The sequence below is a fragment of the Schistosoma haematobium genome, chromosome ZW (assembly GCF_000699445.3).
Source record: "Schistosoma haematobium chromosome ZW, whole genome shotgun sequence".
NCBI lineage: Eukaryota > Metazoa > Platyhelminthes > Trematoda > Strigeidida > Schistosomatidae > Schistosoma > Schistosoma haematobium.
The window spans coordinates 9,553,807-9,567,441 of NC_067195.1; the positions used below are offsets into that span (position 1 = coordinate 9,553,807).

The following is a 13,635-nucleotide window of genomic DNA, read 5'->3' on the forward strand; positions in this document are numbered from 1 at the left end:
AAATTCACTGGGTGTATTGTCGCGATTGACGCTAAAAATCAATGCCATGGCGTCAAAAATTGTAAGTTTATTGCATTCATGAACATTCGTTAAAAGTTGCCGGTGAACAATATCAGGATCACCAGTGCATTTTTAAACTTTTGAAGATGAAATTACAATTATTACATATTATTCTTAATAATATCTTGAACGTTGATCACAAGTACATTACGGATGTTGATGCTTTGTTTTAGTGAATCAAACAGACACAAGGCAACAAGCCACCGTCTCTACACCACTATAACGGTGTTAAAATCGTCATGTATGATGTTGTTAGTAGATCCTGTTTTTCTTTCTATCGCAGGGCGACCAAGAATAAATGCTTTAGAAGAAGAGCAAGCTCTGCATGCACTGAACCTACAGGATGACTCATAAAACTGAACTTCAAACCAACTACCGTCTACATTTATAGACTACAACCAAATTATACCATATTCTACGTTTGGTTATATCACTGGAAGGACATCAATCTCATTGGAATCTTCAATCATCTATAATTGTGAATTTTTGGTGCCAAACTCAACCGGAACACGCACAAACCTGCTGAATTAAGTGACGTCTCTAATTTTTGTTGTGTTTATAACGTTTAATTGGTATATATTGACATTACTATTTGTACTTAGTAACTCTGTTATCATTTTTGAGTTCATATATTATTTGGTCCACCACAGATACTCTTAATTCTACTGTAGCTGACATAATTAGCAGTGGTGAGTCAATGTATATTGTAATTCGCTGAATACACAAGTAAATTACCAACATCAAATACCTAGACGTTTTTAGCTATTCGGTTTAATGGCAAAACCGTATGAATGTGTGTTAAATGTTGAAAATCTAGAAATTATGAGCCATAGTATCAGTACACTAGGAACTGAAATTCCAAGGGAAAATGTGAAGCTATTGAATAATTTCAAGTACCACATGCATTGGAAAAATTGTTCTTATTGGGAATGGTTAACTTTTATCATCGTTCAGTTCCTCATCGTCCTTTTATTTTTCAATTTCTAGCAAATTGAGTGGAAGGATAAGTCAAAAACTTCATGTTGTTTCACAAAAATAAAAATGCCTCTCAGCGGCCAAACTCGTAGTTACTAACTCAAATGACGGAACTTTGATTTTTAGCACTCATACGTCGCAGTCAGCCATGGGTGCCGTGCTTTCACACCAGGAGAATAATGATATCAGACTGACGGCACTGTTTCCTAAGAAGCTGAGTCCACGTCAAAATTGTGTGTAGCATATCTGAGAGAGAAATGTCTCTTCACTTAACCATTAAGCACAACATTTGTTTACTTTGAGACGGCGATTTCCTAATTTCGCACTACACATCGAGAAATGCCCAACATCTGGTCTGCATTTCACAGTTCTCAATCGTTATCTGGTCCATTATTAGTGCCGATATGCCTGCACGAGGCAACTTAAATTCACTGGGTGTATTGTCGCGATTGACGCTAAAAATCAATGCCATGGCGTCAAAAATTGTAAGTTTATTGCATTCATGAACATTCGTTAAAAGTTGCCGGTGAACAATATCAGGATCACCAGTGCATTTTTAAACTTTTGAAGATGAAATTACAATTATTACATATTATTCTTAATAATATCTTGAACGTTGATCACAAGTACATTACGGATGTTGATGCTTTGTTTTAGTGAATCAAACAGACACAAGGCAACAAGCCACCGTCTCTACACCACTATAACGGTGTTAAAATCGTCATGTATGATGTTGTTAGTAGATCCTGTTTTTCTTTCTATCGCAGGGCGACCAAGAATAAATGCTTTAGAAGAAGAGCAAGCTCTGCATGCACTGAACCTACAGGATGACTCATAAAACTGAACTTCAAACCAACTACCGTCTACATTTATAGACTACAACCAAATTATACCATATTCTACGTTTGGTTATATCACTGGAAGGACATCAATCTCATTGGAATCTTCAATCATCTATAATTGTGAATTTTGGTGCCAAACTCAACCGGAACACGCACAAACCTGCTGAATTAAGTGACGTCTCTAATTTTTGTTGTGTTTATAACGTTTAATTGGTATATATTGACATTACTATTTGTACTTAGTAACTCTGTTATCATTTTTGAGTTCATATATTATTTGGTCCACCACAGATACTCTTAATTCTACTGTAGCTGACATAATTAGCAGTGGTGAGTCAATGTATATTGTAATTCGCTGAATACACAAGTAAATTACCAACATCAAATACCTAGACGTTTTTAGCTATTCGGTTTAATGGCAAAACCGTATGAATGTGTGTTAAATGTTGAAAATCTAGAAATTATGAGCCATAGTATCAGTACACTAGGAACTGAAATTCCAAGGGAAAATGTGAAGCTATTGAATAATTTCAAGTACCACATGCATTGGAAAAATTGTTCTTATTGGGAATGGTTAACTTTTATCATCGTTCAGTTCCTCATCGTCCTTTTATTTTTCAATTTCTAGCAAATTGAGTGGAAGGATAAGTCAAAAACTTCATGTTGTTTCACAAAAATAAAAATGCCTCTCAGCGGCCAAACTCGTAGTTACTAACTCAAATGACGGAACTTTGATTTTTAGCACTCATACGTCGCAGTCAGCCATGGGTGCCGTGCTTTCACACCAGGAGAATAATGATATCAGACTGACGGCACTGTTTCCTAAGAAGCTGAGTCCACGTCAAAATTGTGTGTAGCATATCTGAGAGAGAAATGTCTCTTCACTTAACCATTAAGCACAACATTTGTTTACTTTGAGACGGCGATTTCCTAATTTCGCACTACACATCGAGAAATGCCCAACATCTGGTCTGCATTTCACAGTTCTCAATCGTTATCTGGTCCATTATTAGTGCCGATATGCCTGCACGAGGCAACTTAAATTCACTGGGTGTATTGTCGCGATTGACGCTAAAAATCAATGCCATGGCGTCAAAAATTGTAAGTTTATTGCATTCATGAACATTCGTTAAAAGTTGCCGGTGAACAATATCAGGATCACCAGTGCATTTTTAAACTTTTGAAGATGAAATTACAATTATTACATATTATTCTTAATAATATCTTGAACGTTGATCACAAGTACATTACGGATGTTGATGCTTTGTTTTAGTGAATCAAACAGACACAAGGCAACAAGCCACCGTCTCTACACCACTATAACGGTGTTAAAATCGTCATGTATGATGTTGTTAGTAGATCCTGTTTTTCTTTCTATCGCAGGGCGACCAAGAATAAATGCTTTAGAAGAAGAGCAAGCTCTGCATGCACTGAACCTACAGGATGACTCATAAAACTGAACTTCAAACCAACTACCGTCTACATTTATAGACTACAACCAAATTATACCATATTCTACGTTTGGTTATATCACTGGAAGGACATCAATCTCATTGGAATCTTCAATCATCTATAATTGTGAATTTTGGTGCCAAACTCAACCGGAACACGCACAAACCTGCTGAATTAAGTGACGTCTCTAATTTTTGTTGTGTTTATAACGTTTAATTGGTATATATTGACATTACTATTTGTACTTAGTAACTCTGTTATCATTTTTGAGTTCATATATTATTTGGTCCACCACAGATACTCTTAATTCTACTGTAGCTGACATAATTAGCAGTGGTGAGTCAATGTATATTGTAATTCGCTGAATACACAAGTAAATTACCAACATCAAATACCTAGACGTTTTTAGCTATTCGGTTTAATGGCAAAACCGTATGAATGTGTGTTAAATGTTGAAAATCTAGAAATTATGAGCCATAGTATCAGTACACTAGGAACTGAAATTCCAAGGGAAAATGTGAAGCTATTGAATAATTTCAAGTACCACATGCATTGGAAAAATTGTTCTTATTGGGAATGGTTAACTTTTATCATCGTTCAGTTCCTCATCGTCCTTTTATTTTTCAATTTCTAGCAAATTGAGTGGAAGGATAAGTCAAAAACTTCATGTTGTTTCACAAAAATAAAAATGCCTCTCAGCGGCCAAACTCGTAGTTACTAACTCAAATGACGGAACTTTGATTTTTAGCACTCATACGTCGCAGTCAGCCATGGGTGCCGTGCTTTCACACCAGGAGAATAATGATATCAGACTGACGGCACTGTTTCCTAAGAAGCTGAGTCCACGTCAAAATTGTGTGTAGCATATCTGAGAGAGAAATGTCTCTTCACTTAACCATTAAGCACAACATTTGTTTACTTTGAGACGGCGATTTCCTAATTTCGCACTACACATCGAGAAATGCCCAACATCTGGTCTGCATTTCACAGTTCTCAATCGTTATCTGGTCCATTATTAGTGCCGATATGCCTGCACGAGGCAACTTAAATTCACTGGGTGTATTGTCGCGATTGACGCTAAAAATCAATGCCATGGCGTCAAAAATTGTAAGTTTATTGCATTCATGAACATTCGTTAAAAGTTGCCGGTGAACAATATCAGGATCACCAGTGCATTTTTAAACTTTTGAAGATGAAATTACAATTATTACATATTATTCTTAATAATATCTTGAACGTTGATCACAAGTACATTACGGATGTTGATGCTTTGTTTTAGTGAATCAAACAGACACAAGGCAACAAGCCACCGTCTCTACACCACTATAACGGTGTTAAAATCGTCATGTATGATGTTGTTAGTAGATCCTGTTTTTCTTTCTATCGCAGGGCGACCAAGAATAAATGCTTTAGAAGAAGAGCAAGCTCTGCATGCACTGAACCTACAGGATGACTCATAAAACTGAACTTCAAACCAACTACCGTCTACATTTATAGACTACAACCAAATTATACCATATTCTACGTTTGGTTATATCACTGGAAGGACATCAATCTCATTGGAATCTTCAATCATCTATAATTGTGAATTTTTGGTGCCAAACTCAACCGGAACACGCACAAACCTGCTGAATTAAGTGACGTCTCTAATTTTTGTTGTGTTTATAACGTTTAATTGGTATATATTGACATTACTATTTGTACTTAGTAACTCTGTTATCATTTTTGAGTTCATATATTATTTGGTCCACCACAGATACTCTTAATTCTACTGTAGCTGACATAATTAGCAGTGGTGAGTCAATGTATATTGTAATTCGCTGAATACACAAGTAAATTACCAACATCAAATACCTAGACGTTTTTAGCTATTCGGTTTAATGGCAAAACCGTATGAATGTGTGTTAAATGTTGAAAATCTAGAAATTATGAGCCATAGTATCAGTACACTAGGAACTGAAATTCCAAGGGAAAATGTGAAGCTATTGAATAATTTCAAGTACCACATGCATTGGAAAAATTGTTCTTATTGGGAATGGTTAACTTTTATCATCGTTCAGTTCCTCATCGTCCTTTTATTTTTCAATTTCTAGCAAATTGAGTGGAAGGATAAGTCAAAAACTTCATGTTGTTTCACAAAAATAAAAATGCCTCTCAGCGGCCAAACTCGTAGTTACTAACTCAAATGACGGAACTTTGATTTTTAGCACTCATACGTCGCAGTCAGCCATGGGTGCCGTGCTTTCACACCAGGAGAATAATGATATCAGACTGACGGCACTGTTTCCTAAGAAGCTGAGTCCACGTCAAAATTGTGTGTAGCATATCTGAGAGAGAAATGTCTCTTCACTTAACCATTAAGCACAACATTTGTTTACTTTGAGACGGCGATTTCCTAATTTCGCACTACACATCGAGAAATGCCCAACATCTGGTCTGCATTTCACAGTTCTCAATCGTTATCTGGTCCATTATTAGTGCCGATATGCCTGCACGAGGCAACTTAAATTCACTGGGTGTATTGTCGCGATTGACGCTAAAAATCAATGCCATGGCGTCAAAAATTGTAAGTTTATTGCATTCATGAACATTCGTTAAAAGTTGCCGGTGAACAATATCAGGATCACCAGTGCATTTTTAAACTTTTGAAGATGAAATTACAATTATTACATATTATTCTTAATAATATCTTGAACGTTGATCACAAGTACATTACGGATGTTGATGCTTTGTTTTAGTGAATCAAACAGACACAAGGCAACAAGCCACCGTCTCTACACCACTATAACGGTGTTAAAATCGTCATGTATGATGTTGTTAGTAGATCCTGTTTTTCTTTCTATCGCAGGGCGACCAAGAATAAATGCTTTAGAAGAAGAGCAAGCTCTGCATGCACTGAACCTACAGGATGACTTTTAAAACTGTTTTGTGAACTAGCTCTCACTTCTGTACATAACTTGCGAATTTCAATTTTGAAAATATATGACTGGTATTTTACATTCTGTGTTCTCTCTTTGCTGTAAGGTGCTCGGTTAATATTGTTTTTGTTTTGGTTTTAGGTCTTACCGCGTTTCAGTGATTGCTGATTGCACGTTTTACAACGCCACTGAGGTAGGTCGTTTCGGTTACTTGGTGAAATGTCCATAGTTGCAATCTGTAGTGGTGAATTTAAAGCATCTGACTTCGATGAAATGTTCGCAGTACTTGTAAGTGAACTACAAGTGTTGTTGACAGTAGGAATTTATGTAGATGTGTCATTTATATTTTGCAGTTGAATTAGTTGCTGTTATTTGTGAAACCCCAGCTTGTAGCTACGTCACGTGTGTTGTTGGATAGCATACCATAATCCTTTAGACTTATTTACTGACCCCTTTCTGTCCAGTACTATAGGTATATTCAAGTGTTCTATCGTAAACCACGAGTGTACGTGTATTAGACTGACAGATATACTTAGAAAGTGTATCTGTATATCGACAGCGTTATGAGGTTATCATTTTCCTGGTACACACATTTTAGTAGATAATGCGACATCACCTCTCAAAACCTGAAGTAAATACAATATTTTGTGCAGTAACTACACAATCTCACTGTTTTGGAAAAAAAATGCCATGAAAACATCAATATTTCCCGGGGATCTCATTTCCCTTTAGAGAAATTCGTCCGTATTTATTAAGAAAACTAAAAAACGTTCCTCGATTCCAGTAAAATTGTCCAAATTGTCTCGTTTCACCAAAATAGGGATATTGATTATTTACTGCGACAGGCCTTGGGAAATACTGTCACATTATCTACTAAAATGTGTGTACCAGGAAAATGATAACCTCATAACGCTGTCGATATACAGATACACTTTCTAAGTATATCTGTCAGTCTAATACACGTACACTCGTGGTTTACGATAGAACACTTGAATATACCTATAGTACTGGACAGAAAGGGGTCAGTAAATAAGTCTAAAGGATTATGGTATGCTATCCAACAACACACGTGACGTAGCTACAAGCTGGGGTTTCACAAATAACAGCAACTAATTCAACTGCAAAATATAAATGACACATCTACATAAATTCCTACTGTCACTTACAAGTACTGCGAACATTTCATCGAAGTCAGATGCTTTTAATTCACCACCATAGATTCCAAATATGAATACGTCGTTAAGAAATGGACCTACTAGGTGACCTAGGGCTAGCCACAACTGTTGGTTAGAGCTTCTGAACGCCAACAATCCATCGTAGTTGATTTTCAGTTTCAGTTCGCCGAAACTAATTTAGTGTAGCCAATTTTCAGAAATCCTCAGCAATCTTTTTCTCAGTCCAATGTGGTGGCTTATTCCTGTGTCCAGAAACGTGAGCTCCACATTATATCACTATTTCAATAGTGAGGAATCTCCACTTTTTGTCTCTGCGTTTGAGAAGTCGATGAATTGTTTGCTTATTGCCTAAATACACTCCGAATTGTTCATTTTTCTCCTAACTTTTTATCGTCCACCTGGGGTTAGGCAACATGTGGACCTAAGTCTCCTATGTTCGCTTTGTTTCCACAACCAATCACACGGTGACTACAATCGGCAACGTTAAAAATGGTTATGTCTAATCAACATGTTCTCATCTGGTAGGAAAATAGTTTCAGGGTTGTCGAAAATAACTCAAGTTGAAGATCGGCTGCAACTAAACAACTCCGTTTCGTAACTGTGGCAGTACATTTAGCGACCAACCAAAATGAAGCGAAAATAATCGTCTCGGTCATCTTTGTAGGCAATGACGATCAGCTTGCATCGTTGTGTTTTGCCGATGATTTTCGTGTAGCTGCGTAATTTAATGTCCTAGTGTGCTTTGATTCCGAAGTTTACGAAATATTCCAAGTATAGGTGCCAACTTTTTATATTCTGTTGTTTTCTCGATTTTTGCTACTGCTGCTTGAAAGTGTATTACTCCAAGCTAGGTTGCTTTCTTTATGTGATAATATGTTAATCCGTTTTGTTTTGAGTATTATTTCGTAGATATCGGAAACCAGAGTTAGTTTTTTAGCCAAAGTAAATGTTGCTGCAGCCTAAAATTCCTTAATTGTCTGCGCACTTGTTCCTGTTATTTATACTGTTATCGAGAGTACTAAAAAAGAACGATATTTATTTGTTATTTTCTTTAGTATCATGAAAAACCCTATCCCATTAACGAGTCAAATTAACACTGAATGTTCGGTAGTGGTGGACACCAGTGATGTTTTCGAAAAGATTATGAGGCCCAGGCACTGGACAACATGGAACGAAGTCAGAGATGCTGTCAATCTATTGCAGAGGGTTTGTTATTTAAAATACAACATGTAACATTAGATGAGTTGGACGCATTACGTCGTGCGCCAAAGCGAGATCAGTATTGGGAAGCCAGAAATCCGATACCAGCACATAGTGTTTGTTTGTTGTTCTGGCTATAAAAGGAAGCAGGAGGGCCATGGCCGGAGAGTAAAAGAATAAATGACTATTTTTATGCTCACTTCATTATAGATCAAAGTTCACCGGTTGCAAAGCCATGTTCCGTTTGCAGTATGATGTCGACCGGTACATAATAGCTTCATCTAAAATGATTCACAACCATCCTTGCGATGAAAAGTACCTGATAAATAATGCACGGTTCAGGAGATTAAATGGTAATCAGTTGCAATTTATTATATACATGATGGATCGAAATATTCTGGCCATCCCGTCTCCAGACTATATAAGAATAAATAGACTGTATCGTCTTTTTCGTGATAGAATCCACACAATTACCGCATTATTAGGATTGATGACAGCCGAGGACACAATAAAAATCGCCATAAGTGTGGTGAATGGTGCACTACGCGCCTATTCTTAAATATGAAGTCTTATCGGCTCAGTGATGAATTAGTGTATCAAAATGTAAATCTCCGCTCTCCTATTCGAATTATTTGTTGGACTGCTTTATTTCAGTTTGAGTGCTTCCTGGCCGTTGTTGATACCTCGACGTGGTGGTCGGGCTTGCCCATCGTGATGGAGCAACCGAGCTACACTGGCTGGAACAACCGTTCCCCAAGGTCCTACCATGTCAAATTTTGACCATCAATTCTCTAATTAAAAATCAACTCCTTCTAATTAAGTTTGGGCAACCGCAATAGTGTCGGTAACTCTTACATTTAGAGTGTGTTCATACGCAAGTACCTAGTGAATAAATTGATTACTATATTGTGGAGAATATTAACCTAGACAGACACAGATTACTACCAGATCTTACTGTTTATCTGCCTCCATAAGTATGAATGGTAAGATTACACTGCTTCAACGATAACACATTGTTCGACATGAACATAGATTAACATTTGAGTAATCGAACGCTTATCTGGAAATTTCAATTACACACTCCATGAAACCGATAAAATAAACATGATTGTACCCTAAATATCTGTCGTATGAGTAGTAATTTGTTACCTTTTAAACCAGTGTTATATGTGACAAGTGCTCGGACAGTGTTAATACGCTTATGTGACAAAAATCAAGCATGTATTCTATCACAAAGATAAACGTGGATAAAGTGTTTCATTAAGACAAACACATGAAACAACACAACACAAAACTTAGGTAGATCATGTGAAATTTTATTTGTACCAAAAAAGCATAAGCAAAAGGTTATCCTTGTGAAATGCATTTACAGTACACCATTAATGTCTACCTCAGGTTTCTCATTAACAGTCATAACCTTTTTGGGAATTATGATCGTCGTCCCTTTTTCTTCTTTCCGCCTTTACCTGTACTGGAAGGTGGCGTTTCACTAGTTTCTTGACTTGGAGAATTTTGTGTTTTTGAAGTTGGTACTGGTGATACTTTGATTTGAGGTGATAATGATGATTTAGGCGATAAATTACTGCTATCCAAAAGTACAGTATTATCTGGTAAATTTTCAGTATTGCTTAACAGTTCAGCTGGTATGTAACTATTAACAGAAACAGAAGACTTATTATCTTGTGGCTTTTCAGACGTTGGATTTAGGGGTGCGGCACTGTTGGCTTCAGGTTTCATAGCAGGGAACAAGATAACTTCCTTAATGTTATTTGTATTTGTCAGGAACATAGTTAATCTATCAATACCGAGACCCCAACCTGCAGTTGGCGGAAGACCGTAACCTAAAGCCGTGGGAAACTGTTCATCCGTCACCATGGCTTCAGCGTCGCCTGCTGCCTTGTCCTACATTAGACAACAAAAGCAAGTATAATGGATTGAAATCTCTATAAGAAACACATATATATAAGAGCCGAATAAAACAGTAAAAAATATTTGTGAAAAAGATTTTTAAAAATAAGACAATACCTACTTTAGCCTGTTCCAAGAATCGTTCACGTTGTACAACTGGATCATTCAGCTCTGTATATGCATTACAAAGTTCTTTATTTAGCATAAACAATTCAAAGCGTTCCGTCAAACCTGGACGAGATCTATGTTCTTTAGCCAAAGGACTCATTATACATGGATGACATGTAAGAAAAGTTGGGTTAACACACAAGGGTTCCAAGAATTCGCCAGCCAGCTGGAAAAGAAACAAAGAGGGTGGAATATGAAAAATACGATATTTGAGAAAGCCACCAAATCACTAATGTAGGAAGTATCTTTAGAACTTTCATATAAAAAACGACATAATGTCGAAAATAGCCCAAATTGGCATCAGTTGCTTTTACACAGCTACCCAAATATGCAAACTCGACTACTTTTAACTGCTCACTAAAGAGAATCACTGAAGACACAGGTTTCTGACAGTCTTGTAAAAGTACTTTGCAATTAGAAGGTGCAAAACACATGTCATACTTATGGACACTGATTGCCAACTGATTACGTTAAGTAATGAACAACAATAAGTGAAAAAATATAATGAAATTGTTTCTGCTTAGCATGATATTAGTTATTTAAAAAGAATGGTAGCATTAGATTAAGCTCCCAAATCCCCTAGTACGGCCAAGAGTAGAATCAGATATCTCTCTCGAAATTTTCCCGTCCGTTGATGCTACCTTGACATGGTGGTCGTGCTTGCCTATCGTGGTGAACCAACCGAGCTATACTGACTAGAACAATCGTTTCTCAAGGTCCCAACATGCCAGACAGGTTGGTTGAAGCGGGCGAAGTCGTACTGCTGACAGTACAGAGGTGTGACGGCGGTAGGGTGTTTCCTTCAGACAACTAGCATAACACTGATGCTGCCTTCCCACAAGGAGGGGTGGAGTTAGAGAAGGTCGACCTTAAAGATGCACACCTCGCATTATCCCACGGATATCCGTCTTCGGCGGTAAGGTCTCAACAAGTACAGAGCTAACACGAAAATTACTCGCAAAGAGGTCGTGTGTGACCGACCTCAAGTAGTTGCCCCATTGAGCACTGAGGTCACGCTCCCAGGTCACTAAGACCACCTCTAATCCAACTTCCTTCTCAGGTACCTCCAGAAGAACCCTTCCACGGTGTGGGCAACCGGGAAGTGATAACCGCCCTCATACCTTCAACAGCACTCAAAACCACTGTATTCATAATCAACCTCCGTCTTCACTTCCTATTATTCCTCCTACATCGACTTTCACCTCTAAACCTCCTTTTTCGGCTGCCCCCTCAAGTTTCACCATAGCCAACGGTTTTAGTGCTCAAAACACTGTCCCAGGTCTACTGAAACCTCGCTCCAAACTACACATTGGAGCCTTCAACGTACGCACCCTATGTCGAATCGGTCAGCAGGCTTCCTTGGCTAGAACCCTAGAATTTCGTACCATTGATGTATGCTGTGTCTCTGAAACACGCATACAGAATCCCAGTGTGGTCATTCACTTGACCTCACCTCGGCAAAACGGAGAGCCAACGAGATACACCCTCTGTGTATCTGGTGTCCCGACGGTCAGTTCTCGTGGACTGGCAGGTGTGGGCGTACCACTAAGCACGAGGGTGGAGCAAGCACTGTTAGAGTGGATCCCCGTTAACATTCGTTTATGTGCTGTTCGGCTAAACGGCTCCGTAAGAACTCGGAAGGATAGGGACACATGTCGTTGTCTTTTTGTCGTTTCTGCCTACACTCCCACCGACTGCAGCTCGGATGAAGTGAAAGATGAATTTTACAGAAAGCTAAACGTTCAGACATAGTACTCGTAGCTGGTGACTTTAATGCTCAGATAGGTAGTTTAAACCAAACAGAAAGGCATTTAGGTGGATATTTTAGTATTCCAGCACAGCGAACGGATGGTGGTGATCTTCTGTTGCAACTGTGTTCAGACAATCGTTTATTTTTAGCAAACACAAATTTTAAGCATAAGGAGAGACATCGTCTAGCATGGCGACCCGCTGCACCAAACCAACGATGGACTCAAATAGACCATATTGCCATTAGTCATCGTTGGAGTGGGATGGTAGAAGATTGTCGCTCATTATGGATTACCTGCTTGGACTCCGATCATGTGCTAATACGGGTACGCATCTGCTTGCGCCTCACTGGACGCAAAAAGCCTCAGTAAAAAGACCCATTAGAACTGGATTGAGTAACGAGAAAATCAAAAGTAGGTTCCAGGAACAACTGAGGTCACACTTAGGTAGTTTTGAAAACGAGGCTGACCCAGATGTTGCTTGGAAAGATATACAAGCAGCTATGGAAACAGCAGTGACATCTATCAGTGATTTAAACCAAAAAATTACGAACAACCAGTGGATTTCTGCTAAGTTTATTACACTAACAGATTCTCGTAAACTCATTCCATCACGCTCTGAACACGATAAAGAGCGAGGACAAATCAGATGTAGATTAACCAAAAGTCTAAAGAACGACCGTGAGCAGTGGTGGGCAACGAAAACAAAAGAGGTAGAAAAGGCGGCGGCTGTAGGGAACACAAGACAGTTCTTCAGACTAACGAAAGAAACTGGGATTAATAAGTCAAGTGTAAGTGAAGCTATCTCGGGAAAAGACGACACTTTTATCTGCTCCTAGTCAAGACGTATAGACCTACTGATGCAAATAACATTCTCGTCGACTGAATTTTCACGAATCGGTCTCATTCCAGGAGGTCCACTTATCGACTTAGAACACGCAGATGATTTTAAGCATACGGAGTGACATCGTCTAACATGGCGACGTTACGATGACCTATTCAAATTCGAATTTGCCAACCAGGATGATGCTTGGAAGGTTCGCTTGCTGCTTCGAAAGTTGGTTCCCAGTGAACTAGACAGGTATTGCAACCTAGTTCTGCCTCTAAACTCACGCGATCGTTCATTCTCGGACACTGCCTAGTCATTGTGCCAACAATTCGGAGACAGCTCCTCACTATTCAATGCGCG

At 38.4% G+C, this 13,635-nt stretch overlaps 1 protein-coding gene across 1 annotated transcript; it reads right to left on the reverse strand.

Moving 5' to 3' along the window:
• Nucleotides 1–9,318: 9,318 nt before the first annotated feature.
• Nucleotides 9,319–13,635, reverse strand: KARS1_2 (Lysine--tRNA ligase). The gene is made up of 3 exons (XM_051210351.1): nt 13,560–13,635; nt 10,648–10,864; nt 9,319–10,524 (listed from the first exon to the last, which is right to left on the reverse strand). Exon 3 carries the CDS (start codon nt 10,495–10,497, stop codon nt 10,051–10,053), a length of 447 nt encoding a protein of 148 aa, XP_051070337.1. The 5' UTR covers nt 10,498–10,524; nt 10,648–10,864; nt 13,560–13,635; the 3' UTR covers nt 9,319–10,050.

What these genes read in the sequence shown, in the direction of transcription:
- KARS1_2 (XM_051210351.1), bottom strand. Translation starts at nt 10,497, where the DNA reads ATGGTGACGGATGAACAGTTTCCCACGGCTTTAGGTTACGGTCTTCCG.